The 23,010-nt window shown below is 38.2% G+C and overlaps 1 protein-coding gene across 9 annotated transcripts in view; it reads left to right on the plus strand.

Moving 5' to 3' along the window:
- SYTL2 (synaptotagmin like 2) overlaps positions 1 to 23,010 on the plus strand; it is a 118,173-nt gene that overhangs the window by 80,749 nt on the left and 14,414 nt on the right. Inside the window, exons 8-14 of one of the 9 annotated variants that reach the window (XM_043580040.1) lie at positions 4,029 to 6,470; positions 11,024 to 11,125; positions 13,098 to 13,151; positions 14,397 to 14,444; positions 17,616 to 17,710; positions 20,779 to 20,898; positions 22,189 to 22,358. In XM_043580040.1, coding sequence (XP_043435975.1) covers positions 4,029 to 6,470; positions 11,024 to 11,125; positions 13,098 to 13,151; positions 14,397 to 14,444; positions 17,616 to 17,710; positions 20,779 to 20,898; positions 22,189 to 22,358 — 3,031 coding nt within the window. Of the gene's footprint in view, positions 1 to 4,028; positions 6,471 to 11,023; positions 11,126 to 11,943; positions 12,882 to 13,097; positions 13,152 to 14,396; positions 14,445 to 17,615; positions 17,711 to 20,778; positions 20,899 to 22,188; positions 22,359 to 23,010 lie in introns of those variants that run through there. The other 8 variants (XM_043580043.1, XM_043580045.1, XM_043580042.1 and 5 more) reach the window with 8 other exon arrangements.

Below are 23,010 nucleotides of genomic sequence, written 5' to 3' on the forward strand. Positions count from 1 at the left end.
GTAAGAATTAAATATATGCTAATATCTTTGTACAGGATATATTATTCAGTTATTTTATCAATTACCTTTAATCAAACTTTGATATTTTTTTTGAAAGAGAGAGAACAGGGAAGGAGCAGAAAGAGAGAAAATCTTAACCAGGTTCCGTACTCAATGCAGAGCCTGATGTGGGGCTCAATGCCAAGACCCTGGGATCATGACGTGAGTTGAAATCCTGAGTCAGACGCTTAACTGACTGAACCACCCAGGAGCCCCAGACTTTATTTTTAACCTCAGAAGAACCTTCACTTTGTTAGCTCTGAAGGATGGGAACTTAGAGTTCTAGTACTTACTATGAAAAGCCTCAGACCTTGGCTTGCCTGGGGCCACCAGCCATGTGTTCTTAGATGTTAAAAGCTCAGAAGGAACTTTCTCCTTAAGCTGCTGTGAGCAGAGAGGTGAAGGGAATACTGCTTTTTCCTGCTATCTAGATAAACTAGCCCTCTCTTGAAAATCTTACACCTCTCAGGAGATGAGACACTGTTTTCCCAGACCCATGTGATTACTTCATAATTCTTATGTTTTATAAAACAGGAACAATGGAAAAAATCATGTTGTACACTCTTTCCCATCTTCAGTAATTCTTCATCCAGCCCTATGATGATGTCTTTGTAGTCCAGAAAATTTACAATAGCAGCAGCCACGTGTCTGATGCACTTGCTCTCCTCCTTCCTTATTAGTCAGTACTAAGTTAACTCTGAGTCACTTTTGCTCAGCCCTACAGTTTTATACTTGTTCAGATCAATCCTCTTCTTAAAGAGCAGAGCACTTTCAATCACCCCCCTGCGCCCCAGACATTTTAGTTATTTGAACACAAAGGAATATTTTTTAATTAAAAATTAGCAGGTGATTCTTCAATAAAAACACCTCATGTTAAAGAAAATTACTAAAGTTTCATAAACACTGGCAAATAATTGTATGGTGTTTACTTAAATATTCAAAAGATGAAAAAATTCTTTAATAATATTTTCATTTTGGGGCGCCTGAGTGGCGCAGTCGGTTAAGCGTCCGACTTCAGCCAGGTCACGATCTCGCGGTCCGTGAGTTCGAGCCCCGCGTCAGGCTCTGGGCTGATGGCTCGGAGCCTGGAGCCTGTTTCCGATTCTGTGTCTCCCTCTGTCTCTGCCCCTCCCCCGTTCATGCTCTGTCTCTCTCTGTCCCAAAAATAAATAAAAACGTTGAAAAAAAAATTAAAAAAAATAATATTTTCATTTACTATAATCCACAGAAAAAAATTGGTAAACCTTTCCTGTTTTTCAAACTGCACCTGCTTTCCCACAAACTACAATTATGTATTAACTATTTGTGTTTTCTGATTTTTAAATCCCAGCTGACCAGGAATTTTGGGAGGAAGGCATCATCAGTTACACCTGTTTTGATTGATGGGCCTCCTGGCCTTATAGCTTATATACAAAGTTCTACTTACTTATTAATACCTTGCTTACCAAAAAAATATATACAAGTAAATAATGAAGCGTAAAAATAAAACAGGCTCCCAAAAATGATAAATGCAAAGTATGTGAATTGTAAGGGTTTAACTTTAGCTCTGAGCTTCAGGACAGTCAATATCACATTCATTACTACCTGGAAAATACAAAAGAACTCCTCAGAGGAAATTAAACATTACCTGGCATCAAATATTTAAAATAACTGTTCTTATTTTAAAACTAATATACTTTTGGGGCTCCTGGGTGGCTGTGTCAGTTAAGCATATGACTTCGGCTCAGGTCATAATCTCACAGTTCGTGGGGTTAAGCCCTATGTCAGGCTCTGCACTGACATCTCAGAGCCTGGAGCCTACATAGGATTCTGTGTCTCCCTTTCTCTCTGCCCCTCTGCCTCTTATGCTCTGTCTCTCTCATTCTCTGTCTCAAAAATATATAAACATTAAAAAAATTTTTTTTAATAAAAAATAAAAGTAATATAGTTTTGTTGTAAAACATTTGAAAAGAAGTGCACACAGAATGAAACAAATATTATCTGTGATGTCATCAGCCAGCATTAGCCACAGTATTGCTAACATTTAATTGTAGAGCCTTTCAAAAATTTTCAAGCATGACTATAATTTTAAATTATGTTTATACTGCCAGATTTCTTTTTTTCCTTATAGCATATTATAAGCATTTCTCCATCATTAAATAGTCTTCTGTTAAACAAACTAACACAGAATTCTTAAAGATTTCTCAAAAGAACTTCACAATTATTGACATATATTCAATAGTACAATGGGTAGTTATGGAAACCAATATCAACCATGTGCCAATTATTGTGTAACACTTAGTTGTTTTCATGCTTAGCCAGAGTTGATGATTAAAATTAAAGATAAAATTTTATTAATTGAGATGTCCTCTAGTGCATTTGAAATGTAGCTGATTTCATAAAAATTCTGCTGATGTAATTTTTAGGAACATGTATTGCATAGCTTAGCATTTGTAAGGAAGAGGGAGAAATGCTGAAACACTGGAGTCTTTTTTTTTTAATGTTTATTTATTTTGAGAGAGAGAGCAAGCCAGCATGTGCATGCATGAGCAGGGGAGGGACAGAAAGAATGGGAGAGAGAGAATCCCAAGCAGGCTTTATGCTATCAGAGCAGAGCCAGAGGCAGGGCTCTGCACCGGGCTCAATCCCACAAACCATGAGATCATGAGCTGACCTGAGATGGAGTCAGATGCTTAACCAGCTGAGCTACCCAGGTGCTCCTGAAACATCCAAGTCTTAACTAAAAGGGAGAAATGCCTGAGCTCCCTTATCTAAGTGTACCGTATGCCCAATAATTAAGGCTCAGACAGGATTCTCTCTGCTTTCTTGATAGCTTAGCATAAACTTAAATATCCTTCTCTAGCTTCCTAGCCATTGGTCAGCCAACATCAGGGAACAAGTTGAGATCACATTCTCCATCAGTCTTCAGTTTAGTTTATTTGGCTCATAGAAACTACTAAACTCACAAACTATATCAGGGAAATGGAAGATAACAGAGGAGCCTCTTGAGATCATGGTCCTCAAACTCCAGTATGTAGAACAATCAGTGGGATAACTGTTAGTAAAGATTCCTGGGCCCCTCTTCAGAGATTCTGCTTTAATGTAGCAGGAGTAAGGCTCAGGAATGCAAATATCTTCATTGTAACATTCTTATACTCTGGCGGAAGCTCCAGAAAGTTGTTTTCCCAACTCCTGAATCTTCTGGTCTATGTTCCTCAAATGTGGGTATAAGCCCCCTCTGATGTTTATGAGTATGCCAGTGGATTGGTGGAGTCACAAAATCAACATGTTGTATCTTCTTAGAGTGTCAGTTTTATGCATAGATTTGAGAGTAGAAGAAAATATTTAAAATGTAACATAGGGGCACCTGGGTGGCTCAGTTGGTTAAACGTCCAACTTCGACTCAGGTCATGATCTCATGGTTAGTGGGTTCAAGCCCTGCATTGGGCTCTGGGCTGACAGCTTGGAGCCTGGAGCCTGCTTCGAGTTCTGTGTCTCCTTCTCTCTCTGCCCTTCTTCTCATGCTTTGTTGTGCTCTCTCTCTCTCTCTCAAAAATAAATGTTGAAAAAAATTTTAATGTAACATAGATCAGAATACTAAATTCACATGAATTTTTACTTTGTTTTAATTTAGCTCTACCCCTGACATGGGGCTTGAACTCATAACCCCACAAGATCAAGAGTCACATGCTCCACCGACCAAGCCAGCCAGGTGCCCCCATATGAATTTTCAGTATAAATCAGAGACTTCAGAGGAATTTCTCAATTGGGTCTATATCCCATATTTCAGAGGTCTACATTTACCTTCCTTTACTGTCATAGAGCAACTCTAATAGAATATCTTAATTAAGATTGTTTATATTATAGCCCCTGAAAAGTGCGGATATAAACAGCTAGTGGTATGGAAAGTGTAAATACAAAGTGCCTCTTCAAAAGATAATGTGAGTGATTGAATAATAATTCTTTAAGCATTCTCTTTTCTTATTTAGAAAAGCATTTCTGTGTTGCAGATGGACTGTCTTGTGTTGAGCCTGAGCCATCTCAGGTGCCAGGTCACAGTTCTAGAGACCATCAGCAAGGTAAGCCCCCTCTTCTCAAGGCCCTAAAAGCAATGACGTCCTCACACTCTGATCCATTTGCCACTGAGATAAGGAAGACAACTGATGATTCCATATCTAAAGTCCTAGACTGGTTTAATCGAAGTTGTCATTCAGAAGACAATAAGTCATCTCTCCAACATCCCCAAGGAATAGAGCCCAAAGAAGAAATAGACTCAGAATCACAGGTTGCTACTACCTTGGTGACAGATGACACCAGTGTAAAAGAAAGTGGTTCAAAGGCTCTATTATCTGCCAAAGTTAAACTGACGCCTATGGAATCTGATTTGACATTCCAGGAAAAGGGAAATATGCTACCTTCTGGAAATTGCCAAAATAATAATGTGAATATCAAACCCAAACCTATTAATTTGTTCCAACAAGGCAAGGAAGGTCTAGGCATATTGCAATCATGTGAAATCTATGACCCAAATCAAGGCAGTAAAACTATGGACTATAGCCAAGGTTCGAAAAACATAGGAGAAGGAAATCAGGTACTCCCCCCAACCAGTAACTATTCCTACAGTGCTGTCACAGGACCTGATGCAGAAGACCAAGTTCCATGCAACATTAAGGCTATTGGCACCTTAGGTGAAGAAGAGCCTGAGCTTCAGAGTTTTGAAAAAAGTAGAGGAAACTCAGAAGTGAATTTTGACTCTTCAACACTTGTCAAAGAACCAAGTTTGAAAGACAACATGAAGACAGAGAAAAAGAGCAAAGAAGAAGATACATACATCCTGAAAGCTTCCTTAGAGCCAGAGTATATTGAGTCACCACATGGGATTGCCAAAGACAAATCTTGGAAGAAGCCTGAAGTCCAATTACAGGATGCTGTTGAGGTTCCCAAGAACCAAGTACAAAGAGAGAAATACAAAAGAGTAAGTGACAGAATATCTTTTTGGGAAGGTGAGAAAGCTGCTGCTAAATTAACTCATAAAGAACCCACATCATCATGCAGTCAAGGGCGACCTTCTGCTAAAGCATATCAGCCTGTGAAGTCCATGGACAATTTATCTACAGGCCAGACTGAATATAATCAAGTCATTAGCAAACAAGTGGTCCTAGATGACAATGGCCACATAGCCCATCTCTCCAGCTTTTATTCCTCGAATAAATCTAAAGAGACCAGGCCTCAGAAACCAGGTCCATCCAAAAATTATCCTTCAGTTGACCAATCAGGTGAAATGTCTCCTTTTCAGAATAGGATAAATGAGTCTATAAAAATGTTGCCAGAGGCTGAGAGCTGGCATTATAAAAGGGATCTTACTTTACCATCATGGCAATATCCTTCAAATGTTGCGAATGGAATATATACTCCTTTGGAGAAAGACAGATCCCTAATTGGTGAATCAAATCCCAACTTTAAAGTTATGTCCCTAAAAGAAAGAATGGATGAACCCAATATGGAACAGGTCTATAATCACTCTCAATTTGAGAATTTGAGAAAGTTTTGGGACTTAGGAGCCAATACAAATAGTCAAGACAATGTTGAGAAGAATACTACCATAGTAAGCCAAAAACCTTTGGTGCCTTTTAATAGCCAGAAATACAAAGAACTCAGTGACATTAAATCATCAGGAAAAAATATCCATGAAATAGGGACACTTCCAGGTAAAAAAAAATTACCAGCAAGAGAGGAAATTGAGAAATTAAATTCAAAGTGCACACTCCAGGTGTTACCAGATGAAACCACATTTCCATTGAGACCATCCAGAAAGTCTGCTCATCAGTTGCCAGGAAATGAGTCATCAAAGGAAAATGTGAAAAAGAATATGGAATGGTTTGTTACACCAGTGTTCAAGGAAGAAAAGGATTACTCAGACCAAGAGATACAAGAATCAATAGTAAAAACAAGTGTTTTGTCTAAAGACTACAAAGACACTTTTAATGACAACTTACAGAAGTTACTTTCAGAAGCTTCATCACCAGCCATGCAAACTTCTGTTGGAAAAGATCATGAAAAACAAGTGCCTGAACAAGAGATTTCTGGAAATAAAACATGGCCTCATGACACAGATTTTGCTGATACTGAGGGAGAAGACAGAGGACATGAGGAGATCATTAATGAGCATGTAGACAAAACAGTAGCTCCTCCAAAGGTCAAACCGAACACTTTGACTGCTAGTCTAGACAGACTCCTGAAGGAAGCAACTGGGACTTCACCTTCTCCCTTACCAACCATGTTAGAACCTGTTACCACTAGGATCAACTCTGAGCCTGAAGAGAGTAGAGTTTATGAAAAAGGGATAGAATGGAGTCACAACATATCAGACTATCAAAAAGAGATAATAGCTCCTTTTCCAAAAGGGGAAGAAACTTTGGGAAATGCAGCTCTCCTTCAGAAAGCTGAAAGTGGTGAGTGCCAGCTAAACACGGAGGATTTGTGTCAGATGGCTGCAGAAAGTTCTCACTCATTGGGTCGACCTTCTCATCTATACAGAAAGGATTCTTTTGGGGATGTGGCCAACTCTCCCCAAAAGATGCCTTATTCCAGGGATGCTCATCTCGCTCCCCAGGATAAGGCATTACCTTCACAAAGGGAAATTTCAGACACTGTGGAAAAAGTCATTCTTCCACCTAACCCTGCCTTGAAGTATGTAAATGCTACATTACAAAAGCTACTTAGAGAAGCTTGGTTGAGCTATCCAGTTGGGAGGGGAGTAGTGCCTAGAGAAGTAAAAGCAGAATTTCCTGAAGGAGTTGAGGCAGCAGGTAGCCCCCAGAATTCTACACCGTGGGCTATAATGGACATTTTAATTCCAGACAGAAAGGATTTTTATCCCTTCACCATAATTCCTGATAAAACTCATAAAATTGGATCTTACTTAGCTGCCCGAGTATCTCCATCAGAACAAACCCTTTGTTCATCTGATTGCACTGTTACTCAGTATGGCAAAAAGTTATCCCAGGAAGTGGCAGAAATTGTGAAGGAAACAGTTATTCAACCTAAATCAGAGTTCCTAGAATTCAGTGCTGGCTTAGAAAAACTACTGAAGGAAGCAGTTGAAAGCCCCTCCTCAAAAAATGAAAGTGATACAGGGATTCTTTCTCCATCAAAGCTAACAGGTAGTACTGAGGTGCCCAGGCAAGCTGCTTCTGAATTCCATCCTGAGGAAATCAAAGAAACAGTAAAAAAGTCTGAGGTGCCATCAATAACTGAGAGTGCTTTTGATATGGGTTTTGAGAAACTTTTTAGAGAAGCATCGGAAACTCCTTCTTACCTGCTCCAGTTGTCAGTGAAGGAAGAAACTCCCGAGAAGGAGTGTCCACAGTCAGAGCAGGACAGTTTCTTGAAGACAGTGCCCCATTTTTACTGGACAGCCTCAGAGGCCTCTGAAAGGAAGCTTAAGAATAATGTTCTCAAATCTCAAGTCAACCAGTGTGATGAAGTGTTGGGCGGACACCAAGCTATGACTGATTTATCAGTAGATCTTTGTGGTCCTGACAGTGGGGTTGAGATCTTTGGAACCCCACAGCTCTTTGCAGAACATAAAATAGGGGTCACTGAAACTATAATAGCCCCAGAGGACAGGGACAGTGAAAGTCAGGTTGCAGGGGTTCAAGAAGGGACTTCTCAGGAACCTGGCTTTGAAAAGGCTCCTAAAGCAATGAGTGTGTCCACAAATAGGCAACCCATTTCTCTCCTGACAGACAAAGCAAACCCTACAAAAACAAGTAAAGTTGAATTGATTCTGGCATCACCATGTAAGAGAGAAGAGAAAAAGGAAGAGAAAGAAGGTTTCTCTGACTCTGATTTTTCAGATGGAAACATTGGTTCCAATGCAGAAAGCTGGAGAAATACCTCTAGTGAGCATTCTGATTTTTTTTAACCTGTTGGTTAATGAATTGGTTTGTGGAATGCTGATGTAAAAGATGATACAGTTTTTACAATTGAGATTAATTTGACATTCCAAGTGGTGCTAAATTCTTCATATCACTTTAGCTCTACCTAGCCTTTCTTAATGAAAAGCTACATTTCCTTTTATATTCTTTTTTTTCAAGTTTATTTATTTATTTTGAGAAGGGGGATGCAAAGAGAGAGAGAAGGAGAGGGAGAGAATCCCAAGCTGGCTCAGCATTGTCAGTGCAGAGCCCAGTGCAGGGCTTGAACTCACAAATCATGAGATCATGACCTGAGCCAAAGTTAGATGCTTAACCAACTGAGCCACCCAGCCTCCTTTTTATTCTTTAATCAAATCAGTTACATAGAGACAGTTTTACCCACAGGCAGTGTTTCAGAATCTGACTTTATTCTCATTAATCACAATAGAATTTTTAGGTTTTAAAAGTATTTTTTAAAGAACTTTTTGGGTTTAGAAAGTACTTCTAAAACATCCTAGCTAGTTTTCCTCCTGGACATAAAATAGAATTTCATTCTTAATGGGCAATCCACACAGAAGTCTCTAGTAAGATTTGTGGCAAGACAGTGCCACAAATGGACAGACATTTCCCTTTAAGGATGGATATTTTACCACAGTAGGGGCTAAATACCAGGAACAAAGTGCAAGGTTGGAACTTTCTTTCCATCAGATACATAGTACTGTGGTGTTTTGTTGCCACTCTTTTCCTCTTGTGTTCAGTTATCTGCAGACTCTTTCCCTTCTCTAGAGTATGACTTTGGTCAGATGAATTCACCTGGTTCCACCTGAAGGCATTGCCTGGCCTGCTGCATTTCTTTGCCTCCAACTTTGGCCAAATGGATGAAGATCTTAACTGATTACCACATTCATCTGAGCGGACTTGGGGGTAGTGGTTTCAGCCAGGCTGTAAGACATGGGGCTTGTCTCTGTTTGCTATTGTGATCAACATGGGCATTTTAGAAGAGAAACCCAGAGACAAATAGGAATGAGAAGTTACCCAATTATAGTGATTAAATGATAAAGGATGCTCTTTGGGAGGGACATTTTAACCAAAGTTGCACAACAGCTAGTGTCAGTCACCCTCCTAGTAGTTTTAAAAATTTGTCATTTTTGAGTCCCCTCAGCATCGATGAGAATGAGTAAGTCTTACTGGGTGGATGACTTGTGAGGTTTGGTTTCCTTTGCAAGTAACTGTAGTCTTCTCTTCTTGAAAACTGACCAAAGTATCCCCTTTAATCCTAATTAATCAACTTGGAGCCCCTTTAACAAAGGTTGTTGGTAAGCAAAGGAAAGTGATATACCAGTCTCTGAAACCAGACATTTGTAAGAGTATAAGTCAGTATGTTAAACATGCTGAAGTAGACTTTTACTAAAGTACCCCATTAAAGACGAGGGTGAAGTGACCCTAAGAGGGTAAATTTGTACTTACTTTGGAGACTATTGCCTAATGTATATAGCTTTGTTTATAGTATATCAGGATAACCAATTAGACAGTAAAAAGCCTATCTAAAAATGAAATAATATTAAATAACCACCCAGAGCTTAGAGAAGATATTTAAAATTCATAAGCCAATAAGAGGTATAAATTAGTACAGTTGTAATTTTATATCCCCTAACCTAAATTTTTATTTGAAAACAAACAGATGGGGGTAGGGTGGGAGAGGGAGGAACCTGGCTACAGTAGCACCACAATTTGGGTGAGCAACTTAACATGTTTGACATGTGGCTGAGCTCTTAACCAATACCTCAGTATACTCCTTACCAAAAAAAAAAAAAAAAAAAGTTTCCATGATTAAATACATTTGGAAATGCTGGGAAATTATGCACGTTATTAGCATATTAAAGTCTGTAAGAAGATCTGTAGTAAGAAACCTTTAAATCTGAACACAGAGCATCTCATATCTAATTCATCTTAGAGTCCATTTGCTCTAGAATGCCTGTTAACACTGAGGAGAACTGGGATGCGTTTCAGGAAAGTACTGTGTGGAGAAGTGCTTCCCAAATTCATTGGCCCATTAATGAAATCATGCAGTGATTTAGCAAACATTTTTTTGTTTTTAAGTAGGCTCTACATCCAACGTGGGAATTGAACTCAAGACCCTGATATCAAGAGTCACATGCTCTCCAACTGAGCCAGCCAGGCGTGCCTGGCAAACATTTTTGAAGTGCTTATTGTCAGCCACTGTTCTAGGCGCTAAGAATACAACAGTGATAAATGACAATATTCAGACCAGGGCTAATCCATGATGGAGTTTTCACTGTCAAAATGAAAAAGTTAAGAGCCATCTAGAGATATTTTTTTTATAACATTAGATGTATTTAATTTAAAGGACTATTCTTATTTTGAGATTATGCCCTTTTTCTTTTTTTCTTTTGGTCCTAACATGCCTTTTTAAAAAATGAATACAGGTATTAGTACATGATACAGCCATCTCCCCTCCCTCCCCGACTTTAAATTGACTTAATTACATAAAAAGTTGACTATTTCATGTCATTTCCCAACATTTTGTTAGAAACTTTACTACCTCATGAAACCCAAAAAGCGTACATTCTTCATCTGGGGAATTTGCCCATCTGTGTACCTGATTATACACAGATGTTAAACATCTGAATCCTGCCTTCTATGGTTTTCAGCTAATTGTTTTAATGCTCCTAAAACCACTTTGTGGTTGTCTTCAAAAGCTGGAAGTGAAGTGGAAAGATTCAAAGTCTGGCACAGAACAAATCATGTGCCTAAAATAGAGGTGTAGACGACTAAGAGATCACTCTTCTATTTATGTGGTAATCTTGTTTCTTTATGATTTATGCTTGCAAATATTTCTTGACCAGGGAAACGGTTTTTAAAGGACATACCAAGAGAGTGGAGAAATTTTTCTTTTCTTTTTTCTTTTTTTTTTTTTTTTGAGAAGTGCTTCATAGAGTAAATACAAGTATAGAGGCTTATAACATAATGCCTGCTTTCAACCTATGATATCAATTTCCACTGGTTTTTAAGAGTTTGGGTGTTTTTTGTATTGTGCAGTGTTCATCGATTTTGTCTTGTAACAGGTTCAGAAGAAGAACCCAGTCCTGTCTTGAAAACTTTGGAAAAGAGTGCTACTAGGAAAATGCCTTCCAAAAGTCTAGAAGACATTTCATCAGATTCACCAAGTGAGAAAATTTGCCCCACTGTTCATGCCCCAGTCTGAGCTTAAAAATGCTTATGTGCTCTTCTGTGGCCTCACTGCATGCTTGTTGTGCACTGAAGCCCCTAAAGGGGGCGTTAACAGATGAGAATAACCTTTCCAAAGTGAGCAGAGTGGCTGGAACTTTTAAAATAGCGCATGAGGTTTGGTTACTAGACACTAGGTTTCCTTGAATTGAAGAATCCAAGTTTGAGTGTTTATTCAAGTACAGTGAGTTTTAAAAGATTGGGGTAGCTAGTGGTTCTAATAATAATAGCTAAGATTTACTAAGCACTGTGTACCAAGACTTGGCTAAGCATTTCACATGCATTATCTCATTTAACTGGCATAAGCAACCCTATGAGGATGAATTGTTATTCCCATTTTAGAGATGAGGAAAATGAAGCTCATAGAGGTAAAGTAAATTGCTTAGTGTCCTGCAGCAGAACTGTGATTCAGAATTAACAGACTAATACCAAGAGTAGTTATGAAGTGACCATGTTATATGTGACTGTGATGGATGTCTGATGAATTTTACATGATATAGAGATGAATGAGTCCCTAGCTTCAGGGACTGTCCTCTTTTATTCCTTCTTTTCACATATTTCTTTTGGATACTGGAACTATAAGCCCAAAGACTATCTGGCCTGCAATTCTTTAGGCACACTGTTCCCCCCGCCCCCCAACTGCTCCTTTAATTGGTGAAGGACTTCTTGAGTACTAACATAAAGGATAATATCTATAGGGACTTGTGAGCCACACAAGCGAATTTAGAAATCATGACTTCTAGGGGGTTTGTTCTTAATTGTTTTTAAACTAAGATGCACCCCTGGGAGTGCAGAGGGTCATGAGAAAATTTATTGAATGAAAGTTAACCACTGCCAAACTCATATGATTGAAAGTTGACCATTCTCATGTTTAGAATATGCTTTAGGCACCTGCAATTGAAACTAAAAAGTCTGAATTTAAAAAGGAAAAGGAAAAATCCATTAAATAATTCCTGAAAATCAGAGATTCTCAGGACTCTGAAGACAGTATTCCCAATTTAGGCAGTTCTATCCCCACTGGAGATCTTAGAATCTCGGGGTTAGAAGTGACCTTGAAGGTCACCCATTTTACACTCCTCCCCACCATGCAGGAATTTTCTATAAAGCCTCCTCAACAGGTGGCCAACCCCCTACATCCGCCTGAATGCTCCCACAGAAAGGGAGTCCAGTCCTTTGTTGGACCGCCCTAATTGTTCTTCCTGATGTTGGCGATGGGTCCTGAAAACAAAAACAAAAACAAAAAACTCAGCAACAATTGTCCAGTTTGACAAACCTCTTGCCTGTGAAGCATGGGGATATTTCCATGGTGCAGCTTTAAAGTACTTAGGAATGTGTAGGGTTAAAAAAAAAATCACCATCAGCTGACGGGTATTCCTGCACGCTCCCTTCCAAATACCGATACCCACTCTCACACTAGCCTGCCAAGATTCCACTTAGCAGCTGGTCCCCAGTTACATCTCTTCAGTTGACTTCCCAAGCAAGGCTCCCAGAGGCTTACACAAATGATGATGCATGCACAGAAATATTTGTTAATGACCATGGGTTTGAGAAGGTGTTAGTCATGGCTAGCATCTTACCCTTTCCAGAAGAATAGAGAGGCTGTTGCAGCCCTGTGTTTTCTTCTGCCTCTGGCCGATTGCTTGCTCTTAGCTAACCCACTAACCCTTGGGAGTCCGTGTGCAGCAGTGTGCTGATGTAAGCTGCATCGGGGCTGAAATGGGAGCTCCCGCTATGGCACTGGTTCAAGTAGCTAATCTAAAGAGAAAGTATTTTGGGGAAGACATCTTGGTTGCACCCCTCACTGCATCTTGACTAATTGCTTCCAACTCCGGGGGCTTCCAGGGACAGTCTCATTGTTCTCTCTCGCCAAGGGTCAGCCGTGTTAACCATTTGTTAATTTCTCCTGAACAGATCAAGCAAAAGTAGATAATCTGCCAGAAGAATTAGTACGTAGTGCTGAAGATGGTAAATATCTTTACGTATTTGCATGTCTGTCTGGGGCGGTTTGGGCAGTCACCGGGACGCAGCTGTTGGATAAATAGAAGAACGTCATTTGCCACTATGTGATGAATGGTGCCTAAGTTATTATAAAATGGTTCTGACTCGGTGCATTTAATACTAACTATTTGTATTCTCAAGGCTTCTGCTGGTGATACCTTTGTGAGGATCTCATCAGAGACCCTTGGCAAGCGAGGGTTTCTATAAATAGGAAATTGTATTTCTATTGGTATGAGCTGATTTTTGCTACTCTGACTTGCAAAACTCCTTGCGAGGGCAGGAAGCATCGGGTGGGCTCCTGGGTTAAGTTATTCCTGTATTGGATTCGCACATCTCAGCATTTGGATCTCTCTGGCATAGCTGGTAAAGCTTTAACTTCAAAGGAAGGAGTCCCAGAACCAGAGTCAGGATCCTCCTTGGGTAATTTAAATAGCTAAATATAGACTGAGGTAAAATTTAACTGGTTCTGAATATTCAGGAGCCAGAAGATTTTGAACTTTGTCAATGGATTATTACTGGGTTCAGTTATAAAATACATAGGGTAATAGTGCCTTTGGGGGGAAGGGATGGAAATGAGTCTGATCTTTATATTTTATAGCTCAGCATTTATGAAAATGTATAGTTTACATTTGTATACTGGAATTGTGTTTTCTAAATTGCCTTTACTATAATAAAAAATATGTGTATTAACTGAGTTTTCCATATAAAATGCAGCATCAGAGCTCCTCAAAGGTCATTCCTTACTTTTATGTCATAGTTTTGTCTTTTTCATTTTATGTTTACAACAACTTCATGGAAGTAGGCGGGGCGGGGATTTTCATGGTCCTTTACTGATAAGAAAAGCTCAGAGAAATTAGGTGCCTTTCTAAGATCCTATAGCTGGTTGGTCAGTGGAGGGAGGTGGCAGCTAGAATCTCAGCTTCATTGCTCCTAGTGCAGTGCTCTTTGCATTTCCCAAGCTATGTGTGGCTCAGTGAATTAGAGGAAAGATGCCAAGCATCTCCTGTGCTGGATGTTGGATTTTTAGTTGAACAGGAGACCCTAAAGCGGCTAATGAAGAGTTACTCTGGGGATCAGATGAAAGCAAGCTAAAAACCCATCAGATGTATTCTTCAGTCTCTGTTGTGAAACTGACATTTGAGCTTTACTTTCTTGTCTCTTTAATCCTTCTGTTAAAATGGTATTTATTCTCAATGTTGCTCTTCTGAGTAGATCAAAAAGCAGATCAGGAACCAGATACAAATGAATGCATACAAGGAAGTGAGTAGCAGGATCTTTCTCACAAATGACTAAATGTTGCCACTTTACATGGTGTTAAATATACTGAAATAACTAACACTATTAATAACACAGTATTTATTATTGGTACTAAACTCTTGCAGCTTATAAAACTATTTCATTCTGGCAAGCGTTTTACTGCTGTCAGTGTTGAAAGATTAATTCATGGTTCCACTGAGGAAGAGTTATGTACTTAAACAATTTTTATGTAGACACACACACACACACACATATGTGTGTGTGTGTGTATTTTATATATAAATATATACATGTATGTTATTGCTGAGTATTGTTATACTTTTGTACATCTCTCTGCTCTTTGAGTCTTGGCTTAAAATGAAGTTGGCACCTTGTCTTATCACTTGACTTTTATGTTGCAGTATATGGTCTTGAGTATTGGATCTCTTGTGGCCTTTACACAAGACTGTAGACATGACACAATTTATGAGTTATTTAGACATAAGAAAGAATTGTACTTTTACAAGTATGTGGTATGGTTGTATATGCCTCTCTCCATATCTATGGAAGCAAATTTTATTATGTCCAGGGTTTAAGCTCTGGGGTTCAAAACTGGACTCAGTATATATTCAATATATAAAGCAAGTGAACATCTGAGTTTTAAGAAGTAAGTGTATACTTGTGGTGGCTAATGTCCATCAGCTAATTAATATCCACCACGAATCAAAAGTAATGATTATTTACTCTTTTCTGTTCAATCTTAAGATTGATGTACTTAACTCTGACTACTGTCTCAAGGACAAATAGCACATTCAAAGGGAGTTTGTGGGGCCTTGCAAAGGATGCAGATAATGAGTGTGTCTTCTAAGCTTCTCGCTTTCAGTCAGTTTCATAATGCTAGGTGCTGGAGGTATGAAGACAATGATACACATGTCTGCCCTCAGGAGTCTACAAGATTTTTATTGACAGTTTGCCAACAGTCTGGATGTGCTAATAAGTCTTAATGAGAACAGCAGCTAACTGAAGGAGCCATTCGATAGAGAAACAAAGTGCTGATGCTAGAAGGCAGTGACATCTAGTCTGAAATCTGAAACTTTGCTCATAAGGTCATGCCAGAGAGGAAGGTGTTGAGCTCTGGCACATGACCTGGCAAAAGGACACTCCAGGCTTCAGATCTTAGTGCGTGTTCTCTGTCCAGCTGCTGCAGAGGAAACAAAACTCCTACCCCTTGGGGGTGTTGGGTAAAGAGATTTCTCCAGTTGCTTTTGAACTGGCAGATACTTAGGTATGGTCATCTTGTTTTATCTTGTTACATTTTTTCAACAGTTAGTGGAGGAGTGAAAACAGTAACATGGACATATATGCCAATGTACCTGTGTCTTCATTCATGACCCAGCTTAGTTAGGTCAAGCCACGAAGGCTAGTCATGTGCTGAATTCTGGATGTATTGATTTCTCTCTTATTTTATATTATCCAAGATGACTTTAATGTCTGGGCTGAGACTATTGCTTTTCTCCAGTGAAGACTGTATTCTTATCAAAAAACAAAATGAAATACATGATCAAAACATAAATAACTGAAGCCTAATAAATGTAAAACTGACTACATTTGAGGAGCAGATGTAGATTTTGCAAATAATGGGAAGCAGTATTACATAAGTTTTGTGTACTCATTGGGCTGTACTGTGCCCTCACGGGACCTAGTCTTACACCACTTCAGTGTAAGTCACCTGAATATGCACACATACATATTATTGTTTAATGGGAAGCAATTAAAGAAGGTATCATTTCATGAGTCACCGTAAAATATGTTTTGATACATTTGTGAGCCAAAGGCTAGATGAGAACTATGTGAATAAGAAAATATTTAATATATATAGTTCAGTTTTCAGTTTTCCTTCATTAGATTTCTTTTAACCAAACATGAATTTAGCTAATGCTTAGGGCTGAATTTGAGCCTTTTGAGTTATATATAGAAATATAATTTGATTTTTATCTATTTTCCTGGTATCTCTTTCACTGCTAAAACCAAGTCAGTATATTTGTAGCACATCGAATAGGTAATTTAAGGATTATCAGACAATATTTACTTTTTTAACAAATAATTATATATAGAGTATACTCTGTGTCAGGCACTATTCTAAGGGCCTTGAAACATGTTAACTCATATAATATGCAAGCTCTGATTCACTGTAAGAAAAACTTAGACACTAATTCTTTTTTTTTTTTTTTTTTTTTTAGTTTATTTTTTGAGAGAGCACGCATGAGAGAGAAGGGGCCAGGGAGAGAGAGAGGGAGAGAGAGAGAGACGGAAAGAGAGAGAGGGAGAGACAGGTAGAATCCCAAGCAGACTCTTCACTGTCAGAATGGAGTCCAGTGTGGGGGCTTGAACTCACAAACTTCAAGATCATGACCTGAGCCAAAATTAAGAATTGGATGCTTAACCACCTGAGCCACCCAGGTGCCCCAGACACTAATTCTTAAAGAAGGAAATAGGTTTCTAACTAGAATTACACAAATGAGGAATAAAATTCATCATCTCATTGTGACTTCCACGTATATACTTACTGTATCAAAGGGTATCTAAATTAAGGTGTCTAAATAATAAGTCTAAACAATTTGTTTAAAAAAATAGTTTGGAATCATAGTCTTTCATAATTCTGAGTGAGAAACACTATCAGAGAAGTGATCCTCATAATCACTCAACAAACAAGCCTTCTCTTAGACGCTCAGTAGCCAGGACACTTTTATGATTGAGTTGTGTACGGAGATCCTTGCTGTCCAATGAAATAGTTTTTCAGCCTGCAGCATGTTTTAAAAATACATCTCAAGGAGATGAACCAATAAATCACACATCGTGTGGTTCAAATCTCTGATGTGAAAAATAAGTTAAAACTGATTCACAATGTCTCTATGTTTTAATAAATATAATTCAACTCCAGCTCCAGATTAATAAAAATGAACAGTTTTTAAATTCTTATTTTCAATTGGTTCATCTCCTTACTAGTTCTCTCTATATAATTTATGAAAACTGCATGTTGCTTATCTTAGGATCCTGTGCATGTGAACTACTATGCCTTTAACCTTTTTATAAAAATATCTCATTCATAGACGAAAGAAAAGTGTGTTTTCAACTTATGCTTTATGTTTGTCCAAAATTGTAAGGATAATTTTGAATGGAAATGCTGCTGTTTAGTTTCCACAGTGCCTTCACAACCTGATAATCAGTTTTCCCACCCTGACAAACTCAAAAGGATGAGCAAGTCTGTTCCAGCATTTCTCCAAGATGAGGCAAGTTTGTCTTTTGTAATTTCAGAAAAATGGAACCAAATCGGTGAATTTGTTCTGCCAAGGTTGGTGTGTTTTTATTCAGCTGTGGCAGAGACCAAAGAGGTCAGCAGGACTGACCCATGAACTTTCTTGTCAATAAAGGTAGTGTTGTTGATCCTGGAACGAGGCATGGCATGTCTCATTTGACTCAAACGGCAACTCATTTTGGTGGTGAAGTCAAATTGCGTTGATTTTGGAATATGACTTTTGTTTCAAAGTGGGTACAAAATAAGAAACCCCTACAGAAATATATTGGTGTGAAATAACCACTCTTTAGTTTACAGTAGAGTTGATTTGTGAAAGCTTAGTCTGGGTAGCATGACTAGCTTGAAAGCATTTGGTAAAGTAATAGAGTGACAATTATACAGCAGACTTTAAGGATAGACATAGACAATTTGTGTACATTATCTCATTTATTCCTCCAACAAGCCTAGAAGGCGGGCACCATCATTATCCCCAGACTTTACAGGTCAGGAAACACCATGAGAGGTAAATAACATCACTCATCTAGAAAAGGGTTGAACCAGGACTGGAGCCCAGATCCGATTATCATAGTTAGCCATTATGCCTAGTGCCTCAGGTCAAAACAGGACTATTATCTGCTATTCCCTGAATACTTTGTAAATACCAGGCACTTAATATTCATTCTGATATCTAACTGTCACTAACTAAATGTGGTAGGTACATAAAACAGGAAAGTGCCTGAGATATTAAATACCTTTCCCCAAATCCAACAGCTGCTAAAAAGTAGACCTAGGACTTTAACTTAGGTCCTTTGACTTAATTAAGATTCCATGTTCTGGGTTGGGGGATGGGCTAAAGAGGTGATAGGGATTAAGGAGTGCACATGTCACGATGAGCACTGGGTGTTGTATGGAATTATTGAATCACTATATTGTACACCTGAAACTAATATAACACTGTAAGTTAACTAGAATTAAAATAAAAACTTAAAAATCCCCCCCCCAAAAAAAAAAAAAGATTCTATGTTCTTGCAGCCAGGTAGTTAGGAGCTTGGAGTCAGACACTCCTACTTCTGGCTGTGCTACAAATTTGCTGTGTGACTATGGGCAAGTTTCTTACTTTCCCTGTGTCTGGTTTCCTAGTACCTACCTGATTAGGTTGTGAGGAGTCAGTGAGATAATGGAGGGAAAACACAGGGCATCGTGCCTGACACATAGTGAATACCCAGTAAACATTAACTGTTACTATTTGCAGTTCGGGTCTGATTTTTGATGGTAAAATTAAAAGCTTTATCCTCAAGCATTCTCTTAGTAGATGAAATATGAGGAAAGTTCTAGACAGCATATAAATTACATATCTCTTGCCTGACCTCCTGGCCTTCCCTTTGTCTATTCTTGGGCCTTAGATGAACTGTATCTGCAAATATTCACCCCTGCATATGCATAACAGCCCACATTATAGTTCCTTTGAAAAGAATCACTCATTCTTTGAAACTAAATCATTAGTTGGAAGCCACTGGTAGGCACCTCATGGAGTTCCTGTGGTTTTATACCTTTGTAAACAGGCTTTGGTCTTGGTTGGTCATATGAATAAGCTATATAATAACTGAAGAGGCAAGTGATACCAGTTCTGGTTTTTCATGCTCCTCCTTCACTTTTAATGTGCTGCCTCATAGCTCCACACAAAGGAGAGTCCAAGTCATTTGAGTTTGTGCATCAGAGATGCCAAATTAAGCTGTATAATTTTGTCTTTCAAAGCACATGGGTCAGACTAAATGTTAAAGGAAGTGGACATGAAACCAGGCCTTGTGCCTTTGTCCATTATCCCTTTGAGGCTTAGTTTAACATCAGTCACATTTGTTGAGTACATGCTATGTGAAAATTGGTGTTCCAGGTCAACAAGACAGGATCCCATCCTTCATGAATTCACTAGTGACCTGATATACTAGGTAGACCATAGTGCATGCTATAATAGAGGGAAATGGACTGTAAGCATGTGGGGAGAGGGTGTGACAACAGAGACATTTAAAAGGTATGGTGTTTTGTTGTTGTTGTTTTTAAATCCTTGAGGGAGGATTTTTTTCTTATCCATATAAGTCATAAATTTTGTTTTTCTTTAACTCCTTAACTCTGCATTTGAATTGGCATCTGTTATATTGATACATAATTGCATGGCCCCAGAATATGTTGGCATGAACTAACTACTCCATACAGATGTTTCCCTAACTCCACTGAACTGCTCCATAAACTCTCTAACCCCAAAAGGAACACATTCTGAATCATGAATTTTTAAAGGTACTGTCTGATAAACTTTAGCTCTGAATATAATAAAATTTATTATTGCCACTTTTTTTTTCTTGACCCAGGTAAATATTTCCTGGGACATATTTAAAATAATACTTTAAAAAAATTGTTAAAATCTAATGTGGGTAGAATTTAATACATGTTAATAAATGTAATTTAATATATACTTCCCTATAGCAATAAAAAGCTAAGCACAATAGCACTATGAAAATACATAAGAGGTGGTTTAGAATTCTTAAATATGTATATATATAAGTTCTAGTTGAAACAGATCAAACTAGCATTTATTTTTCTAGTTTAATAGTGTCTCAAGTAAAAGATTTGAATTTTAGGGAAGACAGGCTATGTTAATAATGAGGAATTACACATGACATTTTATGTTTTGATAGTAAGTCTTAGACCTTTTACTGTGTGCGTAAAGTTAACTTCTCATATCTATCAATAAAGTTCCCCAAGTAACCTAAATACATATACGAAATGCTGCCTTCTGTAGCACTATGGGCCCACCTTGTAGGTGAAAAAAAAAAAATCACTTTGTTACTTTGGTAGCAAAGCACTGCTCTCCTCCTTAGGTGAGGTCCAAGATAGACCACCCATTTCATCCTGAATCCCATTCCCTGGTGATTAGCACGAGTGTCTTTTGACCTTCAGAAATGTTGACAGATCCCTGGGATACCAAGATATCATATTTTTCTAAATTGAGATTCTGATCTTCACTCATCCTGAATTTAAATTTTGTGTATATTATATGATGTTTTGTAGAGTGATGACAGAGAAACAGATACAGCATCAGAAAGCAGTTACCAGCTCAGCAGACACAAGAAGAGCCCAAGCTCTTTAACCAATCTTAGCAGCTCCTCTGGCATGACGTCCCTGTCTTCTGTATGTAAACAAAGGCTCCGTGTTAATATCTCTCTGCTTCTGTGAACCTTGCTCTGCCATGTTCCTTCTTACTATAAAATGGCTCCCATTGTATTCCCAGATTCCAAGGGCACTAGCTTTTTCTCTAACCCACAATTAGCTTCTGGCTAGCTAAATCTTTGTTTTTCTTCTTTTAAGCTTAAAAAGAGTTCACATCCATTATAAATGAATATGTTTTTTGGGATGTAAGTACTTTAGAAATAAGCCTAAATTACCAACAAGATGAACCGCTGCATTTTTCTCTGCAACAAATGGGGTAACTATTGTTAAGTTCTGCTTATATTAGATACGTTTTATATTCTCTTTGCAGGTTTAGAATTGTATCTCTCTTTTAGCAAACCTGATGAATAAAGGTACTGATTCACATAAAAGAATAGGATTTCTTTGCCTTACAGAAGGATTTAGAACAGGGTTTTAAAAGGAAATCTACTTAAGTGTATTCAGGTTGGCTTTAGAAAATTTGACTTTACCTAGAACTTCTTTCATAAAGTGAGATCAGTCATTGTGCATGTAGTATGTGTGTAGAAATATATATATGTAAATATATCCACATACACTTACCAAATAGTTCTCTGATATACATAAACATGCACATATCTCACCAGGTATGCTAATCAAATGATAAAACTGTACTTAAATTCTTACTAGCCTCCCATTTCTCAAACTTAAAAAAAAAATCTGTTTAAATTGAATTTCTGCTGATAACAATCAAATGTTTGGCCTTGGGAAGGCTTTCAACTGCCTTCATCAATCATCCATTCTCTACCCTTCCTGACCTCTAAAGGCGTATGGCCCAGTAAGCATTTTCCTAGATTTAGTGGATGAGTAACATAGTAAAATTCCTTTTTAGTGCCTTGGAAATTTGATAGAGCAATGTGTCACTGTGATTTGTGTGCCTGGGGTTTCTCACATCCTCTTTCTTTAATGTCTTAAATACTAAGCATGCCTAAAATTGGAACTTTGAATGCCCCCCACCATAAAAATCCCCCTGCTTTGAAATGAGCCAGTATCTAAATAACTTTGCATTTCACTTTTCATCTGTATCTTTTAGAGGCATTTTTTTTTTTACACACTAGTTGTGCCATATATTACGTCAGGTTGTCTGTGTTGGCCTGTCTTTATGCCATATTTTATTAATTGCCTTAAGTGCAAACTAGAGAAATAATGGCAAGCAAAGATTATATTCATGATCCTTGTATTGGATTTGTGAAAGAGATAGAAACAAACACTGTGTGTTTCGGATGCTTTCAGGTGAGCGGCAGTGTGATGAGCGTTTACAGTGGAGACTTTGGCAATCTGGAAGTGAAAGGAAATATTCAGTTTGCAATCGACTATGTGGACTCATTGAAGGAGTTGCATGTCTTTGTGGCCCAGTGTAAAGACTTAGCAGCAGCAGATGTTAAAAAACAGCGCTCAGACCCGTAAGTACAATTTGAAGTAACTGTTTTCTCTTAGTTATTCGTAATCTTGCAGAAACTGGCCAAGAAAGAAAGAAATTGAAGGGAGGGTATGTGTGTGACTGCATCATAAAGAAATGTTTGACAAGAAAAGTTTGGGGGAAGTGCTGTTTTATTTACTTTATAAATTCATATGCCAAAGTTATTAAACTATAAAAATGTCAGAGAAGCACAAAATATTTCAAGTTGGAAGGGACCTTTGAGGCCATCTTGTCCCATTCATTCTTTTAACAGATAAGGAAATTAAGTCCAGAAAAGATAAGTGACCTATTTACATAAATTCAGAGAGTCAGCAGCAAAACTGGGAATAAGGGCTTAAACCCTAATCTGTTCCCATGACTTTCAAACTTCTCTAAAGTTAGGGACATGTAGGGGCATACTTCAGAATGTTCAGTGGTGCAGGAACAGTTAAGATTCTAGACTGAGGTAGATTCTAAATTTAACTTGTATTTTACAGAAGAACTTTAGGGGGAATTACCAGCTCGTCTTTTAAATCAGAGGCTTAATTGATACTTCAGTTTATTTGCAAAAATTGAGTACATTCCTCACTTATCCTTATGCAGAAGTCAGATTCTTAATTATTTTGCTGGCATAAGCCTAATTCTTCATGCTTTTA

Source organism: Prionailurus bengalensis, chromosome D1 (assembly GCF_016509475.1).
Source record: "Prionailurus bengalensis isolate Pbe53 chromosome D1, Fcat_Pben_1.1_paternal_pri, whole genome shotgun sequence".
Lineage (NCBI taxonomy): Eukaryota > Metazoa > Chordata > Mammalia > Carnivora > Felidae > Prionailurus > Prionailurus bengalensis.